Source organism: Trachinotus anak, unplaced genomic scaffold, assembly GCF_046630095.1.
Source record: "Trachinotus anak isolate AG129_WGS33_773 ecotype Australia unplaced genomic scaffold, CSIRO_AGI_Tana_v1 ptg000012l, whole genome shotgun sequence".
NCBI classification, from domain to species: domain Eukaryota; kingdom Metazoa; phylum Chordata; class Actinopteri; order Carangiformes; family Carangidae; genus Trachinotus; species Trachinotus anak.
In genome coordinates, this window is record NW_027273863.1 from 1,504,424 (window position 1) to 1,527,273 (window position 22,850).

General features: G+C 42.4%; 1 protein-coding gene across 1 annotated transcript in view; it reads left to right on the forward strand.

Annotated features, from left to right (window-relative positions):
• The window catches only part of cdh6 (cadherin 6), a 74,475-nt gene extending 52,314 nt beyond the window's left edge, over window positions 1–22,161 (forward strand). The window contains exons 6-12 of the mRNA XM_071491828.1: window positions 3,357–3,544; window positions 5,190–5,440; window positions 9,154–9,290; window positions 10,602–10,723; window positions 16,179–16,296; window positions 17,199–17,450; window positions 20,519–22,161. Of these exons, the coding sequence (XP_071347929.1) occupies window positions 3,357–3,544; window positions 5,190–5,440; window positions 9,154–9,290; window positions 10,602–10,723; window positions 16,179–16,296; window positions 17,199–17,450; window positions 20,519–21,066 (1,616 nt within the window). The 3' untranslated portion in view covers window positions 21,067–22,161. The remainder of the gene's footprint in view (window positions 1–3,356; window positions 3,545–5,189; window positions 5,441–9,153; window positions 9,291–10,601; window positions 10,724–16,178; window positions 16,297–17,198; window positions 17,451–20,518) is intronic.
• The last annotated feature ends 689 nt before the right edge of the window (window positions 22,162–22,850 follow it).

The window sequence follows — 22,850 nt, forward strand, 5'->3', positions numbered from 1 at the left end:
CCCTCAAAATGTGATCTGAAGGTGTCTCAAAAAGTGAGGACCGGCCAAAATGTCCTCACTCTGTTAGTAAAATACTTTTTTTGGTCATTACTATGTAGTAAGCACAAGTATACACACACACACACACACACACACACACACACACACACACACACACACATACACACACATACACACACACAGCCTCAGTAAAAGACGTAAGCTGACGTGAAACTGCCTCCGTTTCATGAAGTACAGTGACATCTCATTTTCGTGCATTTAGGTGTGTTTGTGTGTTCACACCCTGCTCAGTGACTCAGACGAGCAGCCTTTTTAATACAGTAACATAGGCACATGGTGAGGGCACCTGGGGTCTAAGAACAAAAACAGACTGACCAGGATTACAGACATGGCCACTAAAATAATTGGGAAAGAGCAGAAACAACTGGAGTGTACGTACAGAATGCAGGTGAAACAGAGAGCTCGACAAATTGTGTCTGTCACAAAATTGCCTTTGGGAAGACGCTATAGAGCTGCAACAGCAACCAAGAATATTTACAGGAAGTCCTTCATACCAAACACAATAACTTTGTTGAACTCGTAAACATCATTCACACTGAACCATGTTCGTTCTTGTTCTTTGTACTGTGCATGTTGTGCTAATTTTATCATTGTATTTATTGTTTGTGAGTCACAATGATGTGTTGTAACCAGCCTGCAAAGCCAAAGGCAAATTTCCACATCTGTGGCCAATAAAGATTATTATTATCATTATTATTATTATTATACAGGCTGAGGCTGTTTTTGTTTTACAATGTGGAGGAGAAAGCTTAGTCTCAGTCTGCTCTCCTCATCGACAAACTGATGGCGAAAGACAGTGGTAGCACTTGTTCCAGAGAACAAAAGGATGCACCACACTCACGAAAAATACATTGAAATGCTTTTTTTAATGATTGTCAGCAGTCTGGCAGAGAGACATTGTTCCAGCACCCGGCTTCCATCAGCATTTATACTACTTTTTCTGGACCGAGAATGCTTCTTTTGTTCCTGCCGTCTACCTGTCTAACCTTCTTTATGAAGTTCGAAGACAACAGAGAGATGTTTCTCCGCTCAGCATTTATGCTATCATATGATTTTTTTTTTTTTAAGGAGAGACAAACTTTCTCAATGTCTTTTGTTTGAGTATACGTGGTGTTTCTATTTTCTTGTCACTGGTATTATTCCACCTTAACAGTGTCAGACTGTGTCAGTGGCTCACACCATATGAAAGGGTGGATTAATAGGGTTCTTTGTCAATACCAGTCATCTATTTAATTACTCAGGTGGTGATGTTCTGGCTGTCATGTTAAGTCAGGTTTATTTATGCAGCTCTTAATCCCAGTTACAGTCTGAAAGGGCCTCACAGGGCCACATTAGGCACAAGAAACACAAACACCTGCCGAAGTGGACAACAGCAAAAATCCCCCCGAAAATCCCCAAAGGGAAAAATGAAAGAAGCCTTGAGAGGGATTACATAAAACAAAACTCCTTTCCAGGGTTAAAATATAACAGTGAGCAAATGACAAAGTGGTGGATCATTGATAAAATTACATATTGTAATACAGCACAAATATAAAATCTGCTATGTGTAAGAACAAAAGTCTGAAAGGGGGAAAAGACTCACACCTCAACAGCAACCCAGGAGTAAGTCTAATGGAAGATGCTCCCTGTAGGTGCGTTTCCATTAACCTGCTTAATGGAAACGAGTAATGGAGATGTGAATTTCGGGAAAAAAAACTCTCAAATGTTGTAAAAAATGCATATGCTTGCATGAGGTGTTTTTTCAACGAAGCAATATTTTTGCAAAAGTGAAATGGCAGCACTTTATTGCATTCAAGTGGTGGCGCCTGCTCTGTGAGGCCCCAGGGAGCTAGTTCCAACTGAGAGGCAGACTGCTGGAAATCTGTTGTCATGCTTAATTGGAACAACACCACGAGAGAAGAGAACCCAGCTTTATTCACATTACATCACTCAATGGAAACACAGACTGGTCGCAACTGTGTTTTGTCGACTTCTCTAAAAAAACATTGCTTCTGTTTAGTGCAAAGCTACAATGGAAACCTGGCTTGTTTCTTTTTCTTTGTCATGATCAAGACTTCCACACATAATATAATATTCCTGTTACTTTGCTCCCATCTAACAGGAATAAAGGAGACTCTTAATGTAGACTCAAATTCAGAGGACTGCTTTAGAGATTTAGCATCAGATCAGATTAACTATATTTGAGCTTCTGTTTGTAGCTGTAACAGCAGGACAGCCGCTGGTTCAGCAGAGCCGCTAACATCCCTGCCACTGATATTGTGTCCTGACTTTTTGGGGTCGACATCTGTCCGTCTTGTTGGAAGACTTTTATTGCATTTAACATAACGAGCTGACAACCTGTCTCTCCTCTAGGGCTAAGGGTGAAAGCACACACACACAGTGAAAGTGTGTGGTAGGAAGGTTATGAAATGATCCTTTGTTAAACAGGATAGTGGATGTAGCCATGGCAGTGCGTTTCCCCCTCCCCTGATGATATGCGTGCACTGCATATATACACGAACACATCCTGCTCGGGAGCAACTGCTGTGAAATAGCTTTTGAAAAGGTATTCATTAGATATTAGTATCTCATATGGCTCAGTTGAGTCTCCATTTAGAAGCGCTGCTTCCCCCACCTCTATACATGAAGTTTATACACTACTGACAGAGTTTAATTCTGCAAATTACACTGAGAGCTTGCCACTCAAATCAGCAGCCACAAAATCTGAATATGAAAACAAAGCAAGTGCTTGTGCACCAGCTTTGTCAGCCAGTAGTGTCATGACAGACAGCTCATTCAAACATCTGATCCAGCAGCTCAAAAGAATCTGAAGCTGCACCATACACTTGATCGGTGTATCCACATTGTAGCCAGTCATCATGTCATCATAACTGATGCACCTCTTATTGATAGACAGTTCACTAAGACCATACATGTGTTCTTATCTGGGAGGGGGGGCTGGTTCAGATCAATTCCCAAATAAAGAACTGTATCAAGAAGCTTCTCCCTTCAGTGATTGACATTAATGAATCATGTGACTCTCTCACTGATCCAAACTGTCACACAGAATTTGACACCCTATGTCATAATAAAGGACTAAGTGCACTGATTGGGTGAGTGAAGTCTTAACCCAAACAATTTTTTTATTTCTAAAGAAAACGCTCATGAAATGTGTGATGAAAAACTGTGGTTTTGATGATTTGTTATATCTATGTATATACAGTGTTGAAATTAAAAACCACCTCAGTTACACTTCGTCCAGTGGATGTAGGAAATATGGCCGATATCACGCAGCTGACTGTCAGTGTTGTTTTCAGGTATTTACCAGTTCAGAGTTCCTGAGTCCGCCAAGTCTGGCACTCCGGTCGGGAGAATTCAAGCCACTGACAGAGACGTCGGGAAGAACGCTGAGATGTATTTCACCATCGTGAGTGGAGACGGCATGGACATGTTTGAGATTTCCACAGACAAAGACACCCAGGAGGGGGTCATCACTGTGAGCAAGGTGAGAGGCAGCAGGACTGACCTGTGATCTCAGAGTGCTAATCACATCTGTAGCACTAATCCGAAAACCAGATTTACAAACGACTTTGAATGTAACACAATGCATTAATAATATAAAAAAAGCTGGTGAAATAAACAGCAGAGTAGATTTCAGTAGCTGAACACATCAGAGGATGAAACGCACAAGTCTGCATCTGTTGTTGATAACGTGAAATCCATTGCTGTCCTGATGCTCACGTTCCAATGAGGCTGGCTTTTAATTATCTTGATATTTTTCTCACAGCATCAGTTAAATCAAATTAATTCTAAAGCAGTGATTCAGCAGATCCCACACTTTCCACTCATACGGATCCTGCCCACGTAGTCGGTTTTACACGTACTGTTAAATATGCAAAGCCTGGGCATGCTTGACAGATGAAAGAAACCAAATTAAACTTATTCATCTTCACTTTCACAACCCTCAGCAGCCACTAATGCAGTGGACTGGAGCTTTTTATGCTGCTGAATTTCTTTGATTCGGTGTCCTCAAAGTGTGTGTTTACTGATGTACAATCAAAATTGATATTTAGACATTCTTTTGTTCCTCTTGCTGACACAACCTAAGAAAGTCTGCAAGGCTTCAACAAAGAGGTAATGATACTCTGTCAGCACGATACGAGATGAGGAACAATATCCAGGATTTCTTGAAGAGAGGCAAAGGCAAATCAAGTAAATCTGCTGCAAACCACAACCACGCAGCATTGTCACAGCTGATGTTAAGGAACAGATTTCATCAACATTATTTGCGCTTTTGAAAAACTGTTATCATTTGTCTTCAGATCGAATGTGTCAGCTGCTTCATATCACAGTTTTATTAATGTCAGATTTTCCACTGGAGCAGCTTCTGCTGTTCTTTTCTTGCTTTCCAGCCAGCGATGTAAGAACAGGCATGTTTATTCATCTCCCATAATGCTGCCTCTGGTGCTCAGCTACTCAGCTATCAAATTAAATAATAGATTTTCCGTACAAGTGAATGTGGTGTTCCAAGTGGTATCTATTACCATGACTATGTATCGTATAAAAACTCTTCTCCTACGTAAGAAATATAAATAATATAATAGGGTTCCAGTCTAGTCTGGTTCATTGTTTAACATGTTTTATCATAAAACCACAAAAAATCTGTTCTATTGTACATCCCATGAATCAGGTCCAAAATGACCTCATCAAGTGGAAAATGCAGCAGCATTTGCATTTACTGGCTAAAGCTCAATATGGGTCAATGATATTTAAAGCTGCACTAATCAATAATTTTAATAATATATTTAATATTTTTTTTTACTAACACATCAGAGTTATGTGTTGTTCTGCTGCCCCCAAGTGGCCAGAAAGTCACTTAATGCAGTTCACTGGCTGGGATAGCTTGTGCCAAACTACAGATTTCTTATGAATAATGATATATATATATATATATATATATATATATATATATATATATATATATATATATATATATAATGTCAAAGGCATACAAGCTTTCAACCCTTAATATACTGTATATACAATAAGTTCAACCTTGCCATGTTACCTTGATACCATTACTGTACCAACAGAATCTGTCCTCCTAAATCCCCCCTGTGTTTCCGATGTTTCACCCTATCCCTCTGCAGCCCCTGGATTATGAGAAGAAGCCGTCGTACACGGTAGAGATCCAGGTCCAGAACACCCAGGTGGACCCTCGCTACATGTCCGCAGGCTCCAAAGACATGGCCACAGTCCGGATTGGTGTGGAGGACGTGGATGAGCCACCGCTGTTTGACAAAGCCAGCTATCTGATGGAGGTGAAAGAAGATGCTGAGGTGGGCGTGGCCGTCGGCTCTGTCAGCGCCATGGACCCTGATGGAGTTCGCAGCATGGTCAAGTAAGGCCAAACCTCAGTCTAATTAGTTCAATTTTTTAAAATAATCTTAAAATAGGTAATAAACTTTCCACTGAAAGACTACAGTCTGACAACTTCTAACATCTGAAGGCAACATGTCATACTATAAGAGACAGAGAGCAGGATTCATTTAGAGAAACTGTGAGGACAGACACTCGGGAACTGAAGTTGGTACAAGAACTAACTGGAACATAGCTTTACTGACTGTAGCAGATCTGGCTTGATTATTGTGAGGAGATGCAGCTGGAGGAGCACAGCACACATACATACACACACACACACAAATCCACAGAGAGAGAGAGAGAGAGGAGGACAGAGGAGAGAGTCACTCAGGGAGTGGTCAAGGATTAGCAGGAGGCAGAGTAGGAGGAGGATGTCCTGCCATGCAACTGACATCAGGATCTAGATAAATCTGGACCAATAAGGCGACTCCATGGTGTGTTAGTTTGTCAGGATGGGACTTTGCCACTGTAAAATCCAACTGAAAATAAATGGTATGGTAATTTTTTTTTTTTTTGCTAGAGCCTACACATCTGCTCAGTAAACAACATGTTTTGTGCTCTGCTTAAGTGTCTCCAGATGGACAACTGTTTTAGCCTATAGCCAATCAAATCTTTTCATTTTAAACTGAATTTGCATAAAGCTGTAAGTGTTCTGTCATAGGCAGATGGTCAGAATGACCAACAGCAGCCTGAGACTCAGAGCTGAACAGCCTCCATTAGCTTTTTAATTAATGCCTCCCTCTTATCTACATCGTGTCCTGGGCCTTAGCTCGTTGAACAAGCTTCCAAAGAAACATCCACCAGGTAAAGCTGAGCGTCAACACGCTGCCAATGAACTTTAATACACTGAACATCTTCAAAACTTACCAGCAAACGTCAGCATCAGTCAGCATTTTCTTAAGTAATTCTGCAAACAGAATGCAGTCTGGAAAGCTTGTTTCTTCATTTCAACAACAAGACATTACATCTGAAAACATCTGAAAATCCCTTTTTGAATAAGTGTGTTGCAGTCGGATTTTAAAGCGATCACTCTTCATATCAGTGAAAACAGGAGGCGTGCTTCTGCAGCGCAGAGCTGTCATATTGAAAAGTTTGCATATCTGTCCTTCCTACTCCGCTGTTTTATAAATCTCTGCAAAACTACACTGAAGTTGGATGAAGTCTGACTTCAAATGGACCTCGGTTCTCTGAAGGCCTGCGAGGAGTTCTGATCAGAGTCTGAAAAGAGGGGCAACAGAAGAGAAATATGAAGTAGGTTAAAAGATAGTTGGTGTAACGATCAGTGTTCAGATTATATACCCAGCTGTCTGCGGACTGTACAGCTGTGTGTGAAAGCTGCTGAGTGCATACACAACAGAAACCTGCACCTACAGGCTATGTTGAAACCCCACTGCCTCACTCACAGTCCTGTTCATTATTGATGCTTGCGATGGGGATGGTTTGAGCTCTGTTGCTCTCCTGTTAGTGATTGTCCATTACTCACACGGCATCAGTACATCCTGGGAATTTTCTGATGTTTACAAAATAAAATGCCTTAATCCCTCAGTAATTTGCTCTGTTGCAGTGGCTGTTGATCAGGAGTTACAAGACTGTGGAGATACGTTGAAACTTTCCTCATCTCGGAAGGAAATTTGAGTAACATGACACAGACGTGGAAGTCTGACTTCAGAGAGGAGGATGAGTTAGGATTAAACAATCAGAGTGGAGGACAGTGTCGAGTAGTGTTGTGCAGGATGAGTCAAAAAGAAATCATCATGAGTTAAAGTGGCAGGAGATGAGCTGTGGCAGACAGGACAGAGCACAGCTGGAGACTGGAACTGAGTCTTTATTTCTCTCCACTTAAAGCAGGTGAACTGATGAGGAACTTATTCCAATTAAAACAAGCAAGGGACCATGGAGTGCTCTTAAAATGATGTGTCACAAGGGGGCACACACACACACACACACACACACTCAGGCACAATTCCAATTATTCCTGTGTTTGTGCATTTGTGTGTGTGTGTATCATCTGTTCACACTGTGTCGGTGAACTATTATTTTACTGTTGAGTGCTTTCTAATTACAATCAAGCCTTGATGTACTGAGGCAATGTTTTCTTTTTAGACTCATACATCTCTTTATTGAAAACAAGAACTGAGATTAAATGGTGAACAATAAACAGCTGATAGCAGTTTGATGCTATGTTTTTGAGTGGATAGCAAAACTAGCCTTGATCCAGGCACTGACGATGTTCACATCCAGTACAATGTGCAGTTCCTGTTCACAGAGCGCTTCGCCTCCACTTTGACAGGCAGTGGAAAAAGACAGAAGCAAAGGCATCTCAGTTCTATTATCTGTGGAGTGCTGTGAAGCTGTGAATAGCCGTATTCAGCAACTACTTAAAAAATAGCAAATGCTCTGTGAGCAATCTGCAGACATTGGCAGGAGATCTTCAAGTAGCTGTGATGTTTTGAACTGGCTATGGTGAGATTAAACCGGAGGAGAGGACAGAATGCAGCAGCTTCCAGTGCAACACCATTGTTCCAGCTGTTAGAATATCAAGGTTGGCTACACAGTCTGCAGTTGACTGCAGACTGTACAGATCAAAGTTTGTGCATCAATATTCACTTGAGAGCTGAAAAAGTGTAGAAATTCTAGTAGGGGTATGAGGAAAATATCGATACGCTTGCAGTATTATGTGTTGTGATACTGTATTGATTCTGAAAATTGATAGAAAAACTATCAATTTTTGTTTACATGCAAAGATTGTAATGTAAACAGGACAGGAAGTAGTGTAAGAGTGCACCGCTAGCGTTAGCATTAACAAACCCAGCTGACTGGTAACATTACCACTGATGTAGGGTGACCAGGCGTCCGGCTTTAGGCCGGACAGTCCGGATTTTCAATGCCCTGTCCGGCCGCTGTGTGTTTGTGTAGCGTATTCAGCGACACAAACATCATCTTTAAACCACTCACAATTGTACTATAAATGAGAGTATACTAGAGTCCTATGTACACCATAGTAATTTACTGATATGCCGCATAATGTCCTCCTTTTTGGTGTTATGGAAATGGTCACCCTACACTGATGGCTGAATCTGAAAGCGTTAGACTGGCTTCCATGGCATACACTTCCACACTAATGAAGGCACTGAGGAGATCAACAAAATGTGCTGTGCCAAAACCAAATATTATGCTGATACTCTGAGAGCACACTTAGCAAGACACTGGGCTGATCCCTCTCATCTCGCTCTGCACAAAGTTCACACACCAAAGTTACCACAGACCTCAGTCAACACTTTATTTCATTTGCAAAGACAGCTTTTCCCATACATGAGCTCTACTTGGGAGAGCAGAGAACAGGGACTTCCAGAGACTGAGATCAGGAGCTCAATCTCATGTCTAAAGCAGGAGCCAGGGGAGCTAGCCAGCTAACCATGAAGACTGAACGCAGGGGGACCAGGGAGCCTGGCTCTGATGAATGTACAAAATTCACCTGAGGAGTGGTTGTTTCCACACTACTGTTAGTTTACAGGTTAAATAAATGTGACCATGTGTTAACCAGCTTGGTAGGTTGGTGTATTTTTGAACTAGTTTTGGTTATTCTTCTTACTTTGGTGACTTCCTGGTGGCTCCAAAACTTTCTTGTAGCTGATCCCACCCACCGGCTCAACTTAACCCTGTCTCATCTTCTCGCTCTCTCGCTTGTTACAGATACTCGATCGACCGTCGCACTGACATGGACCGTCTGTTCAACATCCATCCGGGGAATGGGTCGGTGTTTCTGCTCAAAAGAATGGACAGAGAGGAGACTGCCTGGCATAATATTTCAGTCATTGCCACTGAGTTCAGTAAGTCCAGCAGCTGTTGATGTGGAGTACAAATGCATGAAGCCGGGCAGAGTGTCTGGTGCCACAGTGCATCAGTCACAGTCACTTATCAGGGAGGGAAGTCAGCGACACAGTGGCACCCCACCACCACCAGGACAGGCTGAAACAGTAAAGAATCTGTTCACCTTCAGTTACAAAAACTCATGTGGCCAACTCACGTGTTTTAGTCCAGGTTCTGAAACATCCTCCTGCAAGATTTCTGCTGCCTGTCCGAAAAATGGGAGTAATGGGATTCCACCCCACTCCTCAGAGAAACTGGAAATGATTTTTAAAGCTGCTCGCCTTCTACAAACAGTGCCCTGGTTACTGTAGATAATCTGCACACCTGAGCATTTGTTAAAGTAATTTTTTTGGGGTGGGGGGGGGCAGATTGCCTTCAATGTGATAGATACAGTGAAAGGAAAGTTTGGGGATGACGTGCAGTAAAGGCCCGAGGCTGGATCTGAACCCAGCCCGCAGCAGTAAGGTCTGAGCCTCTGTGGTACATGAGCTCTACCAGATGAGCCACCGGAGCACCTCAGCATGTACAGTTTTCTCTGGAACTAATTTCTACAGATGAAATAATTACTATTAAATCAAGCAGGGGCACTGCTCTGGAAAAGACACTTTCCTGTCAGGTTTAACAAAAGTCACTTTTCAGTGATGTCAGGAGCAGAAACAAAATTCCAATTTAAAGAAAAAAAACAAAACAAAAAAAGCAAATCTGTTGAAACTGATGAAGCCATGTAATTTTCAGTCATGCTGTGCTGCTAAGTACTGAATCATTGTTGCACACTGAATTTCTGGTAATTAATGAGAAAACATTAAGCCTTTAATAATATAAATTAATTAATTAAATTTAAAAAAGGAAGCCCTCAGAAAATTGTTTTGCTCAGTTTTTATTGTATTAAGACTTTTTCCAGTTTCAGGTTTCATTAACATCAAATAACCTCAACTTCCACAAACAATCTGACTCAGGCTCGAGTGTGAAATAGAAGCCTGATTGGTTTCTGAGCTTGAGCTGAGGCATGCTGTGAAAATTACAGGACTCTATGAACTAACCGCTCGGACACGGGCTCAAAAACATGGGCATTATTTTATGCACTCTATCTCGAGAACATTTTAGTTTTCTTTCTTTTCTTCATTTTTCATCTTTAATGTTTATGCGTGCATCAGCAGAACAGCTGAGGTTGTGCTGGAGAGCCGGCAGTGTGAATGTGTGGAGGTGGGAGAGAGTGGGGCAGGGTGTTCAGTTTCCCCAAGCTTTCAGCCTCTCCTTGTGTCTGCCCTCAGATAACCCCCGTCAGAGCAGCCACGTTCCCGTCTACATCCGCCTGCTGGACATCAACGACAACGCTCCCACCTTTGCCACCGTTTATGAAACCTTCGTCTGTGAGAGAACCAAGGCTGGCCAGGTACTACAGCTTCATCACTTCACATTCATGGAGAGAAAAAATACCGCATTAGTTCGACAGTAGCAGTGATGTTTGGATTGAAGTTGACTGGGATGAAGCAGCATCAGGCTCAGTTGTCCTTTGGGTAATCAAAGCCTGGACTTCCAGTTGTAGAGCATTGTGTTGGCTAAAAAGGTGGATGCACTTCCTTGTTGAGGGGTAACCTAATTAATTTAATTCACACCAGCTACAACCTGAAAATGAGCTGAGAAGCCGAGGATATTAAGTGTTGATTAGCAGCCGACTAACTTCAGCACATCTCATTTTTACATGAGATTCTTGCTCCAAACAAACTATGAAGTTGATCATCTTGAATTAATAATGTGGTGCACATGAAGGTTTAACTGGAGGATTCTGACTCCTGCAGATGACAAGAAGCAAACAGCCTTCACCGGAGAAAAGTCTCCACTCCGTCCGTTTTGCAGAGCTGCAAGATCGCGCAGGACACTCACGATCACGGAGAGTGTGGGAGAGCGGTGCTACTTCGTCTTGCTCACAGAGAGCACGTTAACCAAGCAGCAGCGTTTCAATTTCATGAGGCTACTCGCAGAATTAACATTAATTAGTGACATCTGATGTGACCTGTCATTAAAAACTGGCTGTCCTCAGAGCATAGCAAATCCAAGCATTATACCTAGAACTGAGCCGAAGCAGATCAGACATGTCGTTTCCTCAGCAGTTACCTGATTAATGTTGCAGTGGCTGCTGAGGGTTTGTGGAGAAGCTGCTGATTTTTACCTCGGCTCAACCAGCAGGGGTTCTCTGTGGGGAGAAATGACAGGCAGGCACAGAGAGCAACAGGACAGGACTGCACTGTCTGGAAAAAGTATATTAGATCTTAAATGAACATAACGATGCCGTACAAGAAACACTGACACGGACTTAAAGACCCTAAAATAGCTTCCAGCTCTATAAGCCCTGCGCTGCTGTAAGTCTGGATGTAGGGACGCACTTGTTTTAGGCAGTTTCCATTTGAGGGTGTTCCCTGCTATTTAATTAAACTTGTCCTTCATAGCAACTATCATGTACAGACAGTGGCAAGAAAAAGTAGTTCATCAATTTCATTCATCCACAAGACATTTTCCCAGAAGCGTTAAGTGTCAAGTTGCTCCATGACTCTGCGTACGGGAGAATCATGACCAGAGATGTTTAAGCCTTTCGCTGTTTCTCCTCGGTTCTCTTTGATTATCCTGCACCGTGCTTTTGGACTGTTCTTAGCTGGTTGCTACGACTTGTCAGGAGTCTATCCACAGAGCTAAACCATCTCCATTTATTACCGATAAAGACTGAGACGACTCTGTGACCCTTTCAGCTTGATGCAAATCAACATTTCTGGATCCTAATTCCTCTGAGATCGTGGTTCACATCAGCAGACGCCTCTCGTGAATAACAAACCTAAAATGTTTGGGTGGTTGTTTTTGTTATTAGTTTAAGTGGAATGTTTGTTCATGATTGTAATTTGGAAACACCTCTTTACATGAACACTTGCTCTTTCTTGTCACTACAGGGGTACTGGGGTATTTTATTTGTCACATGCCAAGTGTAGTTACAAAGCAGTGAAGTCAGAGTCGGACTCGGCAGCAGGGCAGACTGTGCAAAACTGCAAAAAAAACGTATATATTTTTTTTAATATACTGATATTTTGAAAAATATCTCACATGTTGAAAAATGTCACAATATTCAATATCATCAAATCTAAGTCCAAAAAAAGTGAGAAAAGAAAGAGAGAATGGATAAACTGTTTCAGATTTTGATGTAATAATGTTCAGTGAATACAGTGTTATTGTAACTGATGTAACCGATGGATAGAACATTGAGAATGACACCTAAGTTGCAGGTTCATGGTCTGGAGTTTAGAAAAACTGACAACATGAGTCCCTCAAAACATCCACCACCACCTTAGAAAACACATAGAAGTCTCTGCATCTTTTCACTTATTTCAATTTTTTGTATTTTATTTGTTCAGTTAAGTGATCGGCCGTCATGTTTTCCTAGTATGACTAAATTTAATTCATTTATTATTATTTTATAGTCACAGAATGAGTCAAATGTGACTGTATTGAGTCTATATATACTGGAACGTATAGGTTTTTATTTGCAGGATGTAAACATCCATCAGGTTCCTAAAATGCTCAAATTTGCCAAGAAAACTAAACTATAAATTGAAATACAAATGGAGGAGCTGAGCTCAGTCATAGCAACAAGGAAGAGGACAGTTCTCTGCACTCCTCATGAACACACAAATCCAGTACACACACACACACACACACACAGTGGTGACCTGCTGTTTACTACTGATTCATAAGGGGTTTCTTCTTCTGCAGCATTATTTCAGTGAGGAGCAGTGAACCCGAACGACTCGACAGCCTGCTCATAGCAGGTGGTACTGTAGTTATTGTGCTGTGATGCTTTTATGAATCACTTATGGGATGTGCTGAGTCCAAGAGGCTAAACTGAGCTGGTAATCCCCTCTTGTGAACAGAAAAACACAGCGTTAGCCTGGAATCATCCTGACACTGACCCTGGTGCCAGGTCTGATGAATATAGGCCAACATGCATCCTGCTTTTATTTGTCACATTAAAAACATAAAAGTGAATCACTGCAATCTGTTTTTCTAACCTTAACCAAACTGCTTCATGAATCAGAAATTATTTCTGGGTTGTTTTTTTAATATATATTTTTGACACAAGTGACTTTTATATCCAGCTTTTTTTTTTTTATTTCACAGCCAATTAACCAATTAAAATCCTGACATATAGCAAATCATTTTTAATTAGCTTCCCCTCCAGCTTCCTAATTGACTGACTTCACAGTCCTAAGGGAAATGGTGCTGACTTCGTTAGACCTCTGTAATACTGAATATTTTATCGGTCAGAAATCTGAATTTGAATGTTTTAAACAGCACTGACAGCACTGACATTGTACTCTGCTGTAGTACCACTTGATATGATTCAATGCATTACTCTATTGGATTCAACTAATGTGATTAAAGTGCCATACACACACACACACACACACACACACACACACACACACACACACACACACACACACACACACACACACACTTGTACTTCTATCTTTGTGAGGACACTCATTGACATAATGCATTCCCTAGCCCCTTACCCTAACCTTAACCATCACACCTGAGAGCCTAACCCTAACCCTGACCCTAACCTTAACCTAAACCTAATTCTAACCATAACTCTAAAACCAAGTCTTAACCCTCAAAATGTGATCTGAAGGTGTCTCAAAAAGTGAGGACTGGCCAAAATGTCCTCACTTTCCCAAAATGTCCTCACTCTGTTAGTAAAATACTTTTTTTGGTCCTTACTATGTAGCAAGTACAAGTACACACACACACACACATATATATACACATGGTCCTTGAGACCACTTGGGGTTCTTCTTTTGTTGTGGCTGATGAGCTAATCTGTCCTGGACCCTGACAAGAGCTTCCACACATCAAATATGGTAGATAGGGTTTTACACACACACACACACACACACACACACTAATGTCATGCAACAATTAATAGGATAGGAACACAAATCTGTATGTGTGGTCACACACAGATTAAATATAACACAACAAAACACAATTAGGTGCATCTACACTGCTGAAGCCACACACACACTTGCTGCAATTGATCTCCACACATCCCTGCCATCCTTTCATCCTTTAATTCCTCTGCCCTTTCATCTGTCCATCAATGTTAATCATCAGTGTTTGTTGACTGGATATCCTCCACTGCTTCCCCCAGGTTCCAGATCAGCTCAGTGTGTGTGTGTGTGTGTGTGTGTGTGTGTGTGTGTGTGTGTGTGTGTGTGTGTGTGTCACTGGCACACATCATTCTTAAAACCTTTAATCTCTCAGCTAGTTTCTCCTATTCAATTAAATAAGACTGTAGTTAGAAAGTGCAACAGCAAAATAATAAAACATGTACGGCCACCAGCTGAGAAATAACAGGAACATACAGCTACAGCTCAGCAGGGTCCAGCAGCAGTCACATGAACAGAGGTCATTATGACTGCAGTTTAAACAGTTACAGCCTATTTACACATCCAGCAGACACAGAGCAACATGACCAGCTCCTTGTACTCCAGAGAATGAAAAATATCTGGCTCTTCAGCTGCTAAATACGGCTCTGTGTTCACAGCTCATCCCTGACGTTGTGTGTCTGCTGTGTGCTGCTGTGCAGCAGGTTAACAGCTGCTGCTGCTGCTGCTGTTGCTGTGGATCCGTCTGTATGGGCTCGTCACTCAGAGTGACCCTTGTCACATTCAATATACAAGAAACATGCAATAAATACATAAATATACAAGTATTGAATAATATTGACTATCCAGTGATCAGTGCAACTGTGTGGAGATGCATCATTCAGAATGAGGTTTTAATAGTATGAAGGTATAAAGGTTGTGTATCACTTTTTGATAGCTACTCTTTGCTGCTCTTTGGAGTGAAACAAGAAGCTTGTGAATAAACTTAAGTGAAAGGCCTTTTATCAAAAACATACACACATATACAGTATGTCAAAGATACTCTGGACTGGTATTGATACCTATGCATATCTGGACACCTAATGTTTGTTTCATAACTGAAGCCCATATTAGCAATTCTGTACGCTCATGGTTTCTAAATCTGAATCCATCCAACGCCCAGAAATCCATCGAGATTCCACATCATCAGTTCCTGTTAGATAAAAGCGATTCGCCTCCTAAAGTCTATCTTTGGAGTGTGAAGCTCTCACCCTCCGCAGATGTGACAGGTAGCTGTAAAAAAGTTCACAGCATGCTTCTTCACAGAGAGCGGCATCTGCTCTGCTTGAGTTTAGTCAGCTACAATGGAGACAAGTTTACACTGTGGGTGTATCAAAACCTCTCTAACCACTGTATTAGCATAATCCACTTCTCCTCTGTCAGGGCTGTTTAGTCACATTTTAAGGGAAGGAAATACTGAATGGTAGCGAAAGAAATTAGAATGTCAAAAAGAAAACAGCTCTGATATGATTACGTAACCATTTCAAACTGATAATTGTGTAGAACAGCAAAATGACAACTGTAATTATAACTCTAATGACACAGAAAAGAGAAAAGCAGCAGCGCGGGAGCTTGGTTAACAGAAATAACAGGTACTGTAAATCAGAAACTTCTATGTAGTCAGTGAAGAATCAAATATTAAGTTTGATTGAAGTGGTTGTTGATGTGTATGATTCGGTTTCATATCCTGTTTCAGTGTCACTTCTGAGCTGCGGTGTTGACAGAGACACTAATGATCCTAATAATAAGCTTCTCTGCTGGACAGTAGTGTGTGGAGGCTCTGACCCTGCCATTCTTCTTCCACTCGCTGACTGCTCTCAGTTCACTGAACTCCACTGAGACGTTAGTTTTAATGGGTCTCTGTGTCTCCGGCAGCGTATCCAGACGGTCAGCGCTGTCGATGCCGATGAGCCGTCGACGGGACACAAGTTTTTCTTCAGCCTGGCTCCCGAGGGGGCACACCGCAGCAACTTCACCGTCCGAGACAATGGCGGTAGGCAAACACCAGACACCAGGCAACATGCTCTTCCACAGTGGAAGCTTCCCCTCTGATATGCATCAAAACAATAAAATAACAAGATGGTGGAGGGGAAAAAAAGCTCTGACTCCCTGCCACCCCACACCCAACAAATGTATTAGCTGCACCACTACATATTTAGTGATTATGATTCAGAGACTTGGGACTGTCTGTAGTTCCATACAACACATGGGAGTGATCTCAACCCTCTTACCTACGTCTCTACAAGGTGACGAACACATGTATCTCCCAAGTGTGGAACTGGTCCTTTAAGGTAACAAAGTAAAAAAAAAAAAAAAGTTAATTATAACTGAGTATCAATCTCATAACTGATCATCTTAAATGCTGCTTTTGCTGCATGCTCTGTTAGCATGTGGCTAACTCACGGAGGCTGCTCCTGAAGAGGAAGTTAGCACCAAATGCACTCTCTCGACAGAGACGTACAGAGGCCATCTTTCTCTCTCCCTGATCACCACAGAGCCTGTATATCCAGGTGTTACGTACAGTTTCTGGCAGTCATTCAGAATCCATAGAACCATAGTTACATACTGTAAATCTGAAAGTTGCTCTTTTCTACATGATTGGTGAGAAATAGCTTTGTTTTTGTGATGTGATTGGCTGTCTGTGTGTTGTCAAGCAATGCACACAGACAACAGATCAGATAAGTGAAGATATATATTGTTCCTGTTGGCCTTTTCCTGAGTTGTAAAACAGATTTACCCCAAGGCTTCGGCTCCTCACTGAGGTAGAATCAGTGCTTCCAACCTGCTAATAAAGTGATTTTTTATTCGCCCCTCTGCTGTGTCACAATGTGTCAGACACACCATGCACTCCAGGTATGCTACAGCATTCCTCTAACAGGACTTTTTCTGCCTCAGATAACACTGCCGGCATCCTGACACGTCGAGCCAGCTACAGCCGCCTGCACCAGAGTGTCTACCTGGTTCCCGTGGTGATCACTGATGGTGACTACCCCATGCAGAGCAGCACCGGGACCCTCACTGTGAGAGTGTGCACCTGCGACCGCCAAGGCAACATAGAGCTGTGTAACACTGAGGCTCTGAGCAGCTCTCCTGGCCTCAGCACCGGAGCGCTCATCGCCATCCTCCTGTGTGCCATCATACTGCTGAGTGAGTATGGGAAAATGTGTGTGTCTGTGTGCGTCTGTATCCGCTGCAGTACAGTACAGCTCAACCAGTACAGGGTTACACCAGTCTGATAATGATTAGACCCAGTTATAGTATTAAGTATTTGTCAGGTAATGTGGAAAAAAAGGATTTTATATCAGGTAACACACTACAAACTGAGCTGTGACTGAATACATGTCAGTGCTACAGTAGCAAAAACAGTGCGCTTCATAAAGGCATTGGCTAAGAAATTGTAGTTTATGTGGAGGTCAGTATTGGCCCTGATGTGTCCCTGTCTTCCTCAGCAGATGGAGTTTTTTTTTTCCAGAAAAAATCTAATGTGATGGAACTGTTGTGTCATTTTGTATGATGTGGTAGCCTTTTATGAACCACAAGTCAATAAATGTAACATATACATATAAATATAATGTAGTACAAAAAATGTCATGCCGTTATGTTTTAAAGTGTTTTCATCATGAAGAATAATACAAATAATTAACTTGTGCAGGACCTTTGATAAAAGAAATGCAGCACAAAGTGGTTTACAACAAAGAAATTATAAGCACTAAGTGCCTTTTATTTAAAATGTTGATTTTTGATTTTAAAATTGTTCAATTGGAGGAGCTATAATGTCCGCCTCAGTTTTTAGGTGCCATTTTTAATAAAAAAAAAAAAAGAAAAAAAAGAATTAAGGATAAATCTGAAAGAAAAAGAAACAATGCACATTAATAAACATGTTATAAAGACAGAAAATAAAAATGTGAAGATATTTTATATAATATCAAATAGCAGAAAAACTAGGATGACAGATATGAAATGAAGTGCGCGCACACAACATGGAGCCTGTGTGATCGCGCCTGCAGTGCTTCCATTTGTACAGCGCTGTAAACACACGCCACCGTTGTACTTTCTCATTTGCTGTAATGGAAAACAATGTTGGCTCAGAGCTCCAGTCTGCTGCTGCTGCTCATCAGAATCAAACCTTGTATGGAAATGAGTTCATCTCATCTGCCACCACATCCCCACTTATCCTCTTATTCATGCAGTGGTCACAGTCCAGCGGGCTGCTGGGAAAATGAATACATATTTATGCCCCTGAAGGTGCAGTCATTGCAGACTTAGTGGACACACACACACACACACAGCAAGACACAAAAAAGTATGGAGACACACACATAGTGCTTTAATGCAGTGTCCACACTTACATGAGTGCAGAAAGATGAGAGCAGCCAGCCGTCAACAGCCCCACACACACGCACACGCACACGCACACGCACACACGCACACACACACACACACACACACACACACACACACACACATCCACTACACTGTAATAACTCATCTTTAACCTGGTTAAAGAAGTTGAGTATTTTAGTCAGACAGATGTTCCCAATGACCACACTCCAGGTTCCATTCACAACATGGTTCAGTTTAATGTGTAAAGCTGATGTCACAGCTCATCACAGTCTTATCCCAACAACAGAAGTGTCTCCTATCATTTCCATTTTGACCTCATAATGTGCAACAAACAGAAAATATCAGGTTTAAAAGCATTAATGGACAGAGACAGTGAGAACTAACAGACATGGTGACAGATGCATCACACTGCACTGATCTGTACAAGCAGCGCAGGTAAAGTGCCACACAGTTACACACTGCAGTACAGTATGACTCAGTACAACACAGGACAATACAGTACAATACAGCACAGTACAACACAACACAATATAGACATACAATATGATACAACAGCTTTGCCTACCAGTGTCTCCCAAGAAAAAGCCCAGCAGAGGAAAGACAGGTTCAAATCTGTACATTAAGTGCAATAGAAGTTTTCCAACAGGAGACAAATGTAAACATCTGAAAGTCAGGACCAAAGATCAGTGTTTGAATGTGACAGTGGTGAAGATGTCTCTGTACATTCTGCACCGTCCCTTCCCTCTTTATCCATGCAAATATTTGTTGGTCAGTGTTTGTGCATCAACCTTTACTTTTTTAGTGTCTGATAAAGTCTGATTCCCATCACAGCTCACACCGTCATGCTCCCTCGTGGACATCTCATGCTTGCTTGATTTGCGGTTCTCCTGTTCCTCCACCTGAACTCCGCCTCTGCTCTTTCTTGTTGCCACTGTGAACTTGCTCTCACTTGATTTAAATTCAAACTATCCTGCATGAGCTTAGCCAATCAAATGTTCTGCATGATTATTTATGGCTGGGCTCTCTCTGAAATCAAAGGCTTCTGTCTGCTCTGCCTGCCTGTGAGCAGCCTGTGCAGCCTTTGTGTTTTTACACTCACTTTGGGATATAATGCTGTAATCATCTTCCATGTATCTGTCTGTATGAAGCTGAGCTGTGACACACATCTTCACACAAATCTCTCTGTTTGACTTGATCATCTTCACATGACAGAACACTGCTGCGTTCTCCGTGACTCAGATTAGAAGATCATTCAGGTTTGTTACAGAATGAAGCTGAGCTGATGAAGTCCAGTCTGCTGCTGTACCCCCGCGGCAATATTCCTCTCACTGCAGCAATGTATCCAACTCACCCTTTAAATGTACTTAAGCTGTCAGCTCTGTTCATGTAGCATTTGAAAAGCTCCCAGCATTCACCTGTAGGCTTGAAATCTTTGTTCCTCAAAGGGGGAAGTTATTACCGTCACTCCCTGATGCGCTCAGCTTGGTGCTACCTTGTGGGGAGTGATGATTCCATAATCACTTCATCCATTCATCTATGACCGGAAACACTTCAGCTTATTTGTGCACTGGCAACGCAGGGAAATCCTGGTCCAGTCCAAGCTGAGGATGTGAAATAAAATGTGTGCTGGGTGGAAACTCTCACAAGCTTATAGACGAGATGTCCTATCAAACAGTCTGCTTCATGCCATGACTTCATCATAGTGATGTCACCAATGTTCCCAGACCTCAGCAACTGCATGTCATCATAACCAATGAAAACAGAGCCAGCACCACAGAGAGCAGGGAAAGAAACCTGTGTGGATACTCTGATCACAGCTGATTGCTGTGAAACTGTCTAATCCTGCACCTCTCTGCTCTTGTCTCCTGCAGTGATCGTGGTTCTCTTCACAGCATTAAAACGCCAACGAAAGCAGGAACCTCTCATCATCTCCAAGGAGGACGTCCGGGACAACGTGGTGAGTTACAACGACGAAGGCGGCGGTGAGGAGGACACGCAAGCTTTTGACATCGGAGCACTGCGACACCCGGATGCTGCCGCCGCCCTGGAGGAGTCCGCCAAACAGAGGCGTGACATCATCCCCACTGACACCCTGCTGTACCCGCCGCACCGCCGCCCTGCCCCCGCTGCCTCTGGCCTCATCCTGCCGCCGGTCGGCCTGGCGTCGCGGGATAACGGGGACGTACGTGAATTCATCAACCAGAGAGTTCTGGAGAACGACTGTAACCCGACCGCACCACCATATGATTCGCTGGCCACCTACGCCTACGAGGGCGCAGGATCAGTGGCCGAGTCGCTGAGCTCGCTGGGCTCAGCTTCATCCGAGGCTGAGCAGGACTATCACTACCTGAGTGACTGGGGGCCCAGGTTCAGGAAACTAGCTGACCTGTATGGGGCCGAGGACAGTGACTTCTCCTAACAAACAAACAAACACACACACACACACACAGACACACACACACACACACACACACACCACACTCCATGTCAAAGACAGGTTCAGTAACACTGACCAATGCAGGGCCGGGGACAGCCACGTCGCTCTACAAACTCAATATTAGAGATTGTAAAACGTTGCTGATAAGCTTTAAGAACACATGAGAACTTTCAAAAATAGACAAACACACGCAGAACCAACAGATGTGCTGGCAGATGTTAATCCCATTTAATGGGATTTTCAAGCACAGCTCCTGACCTTTGACCTGCCCTCACTGCACATGGATCCAAACTTATCAAGTCTTTTTCAAAAGGGGACACAAGTCCTAAATGTCTGTTTTTAGGAACAGTAATGTAACTCAACCAGCACAACGGTGGATCCAAAGATCCTCAGTTTCACCAGTGTGAGCCTCTTCAAAGACTCATTTCAGGCCTGAAGATGAAAAGTGAAATTGGACGGCATTTCGAATTTAGAATTGGACTTTCAGCTTCTGCTTTAATCCCTCCTGGGTTACCTAACAACCAGTTTGGTAGTTTGAGTTTTTCTCGTGGCTTTAAATGTGCCATTCAAGGCAGACTGAACGGAGTGTGTGGAGCCAGGTCAGTCAGCAAAACCCAGACAAAAAAGTGTAGTTATTTCAGTGTGGGGAAGACAATTTTTTTTTTTCTTCTTTGACTAAGTGCCCTTCTGCTGCCCTTCCAGCTGAACTGTGGACGCCTGTAGGCTGGTTGAGACTGGGGGGGGGCTAACAACTCTTACATGATTGCTTTTTGTCGTTGTTGCTGTCTTGTACAAAATTGACCATTCCAGAGGAGCAGTTCTGAAGGGTCCTCGCTTGAAAATCGCCTTCTTCGGGACACAGAGTAAAACATAACTCGTATGACTAAATGCACTGATTTCTTTATGTTTACGTGGGTTTTTCCTTTTTTTTTTCTTTTTTTTTCTGCTGCGCACAGAACAAAGATATATGTTAACATCATTTCTAGATTTTTAGCATCTTGATTAACTGTATATTGTGTCACAACTGTGGTTGACCTGAGTTATACTGGAAGTAAACAAGGTTCTATAAAACTTTCATTTTACTGGAGTCTTTTCCCGAAAAAAAAAAAATACAATGTCAGATGCAGACAGCTGTGCCATTTGGGATATGCTTTACATTTACATGAAGGACCTTCGCAGTATGGCTGTCACTTTTCATTCAAAAATCCAGACTGAGCGTGAATTAAGAAAGACAAAGATTGTAGTTATGATCAAATATTAAAGCTCCACTAATCACTGTTTTTATTACAACAATGGATGAAATGAGTAATATGAGAGGGTTCACTCATGGTGACGACCCCCCAGAGAATAATCATCAACTCTGCAAGTCTCCTCAGTTCTATAAAGCGTTTTAGTGACTTTCAGCCCGTTGTTTTGGTTTTCAGGACCACAACTGCACTGTTCTGGTTCAGCCTATCAAACTCTCATCAGCCTCATTTGCAGCAGCAGCAGCAGCAGCTGATTTCAGTGTCCATCACCTGACTAGTGTCAAACAGCAGTCAGACAAACACTATTCAATTCAATTCAGTTTTATTTGTATAGCGCCAAATCATAATATACATTATCTCAAGGCACTTTACAGGGTAAACAGTTCCCACAAAGAGCAAGTGCTTGGCGACAGGGGGGAGGAAAAACTCCCTTTTAACAGGAAGAAACCTCCAACAGAACCGGGCTCAGGGTGGGCGGCCGTCTGCCTCGACCGGTTGGGTTTAGGAGGAGATAAAAAA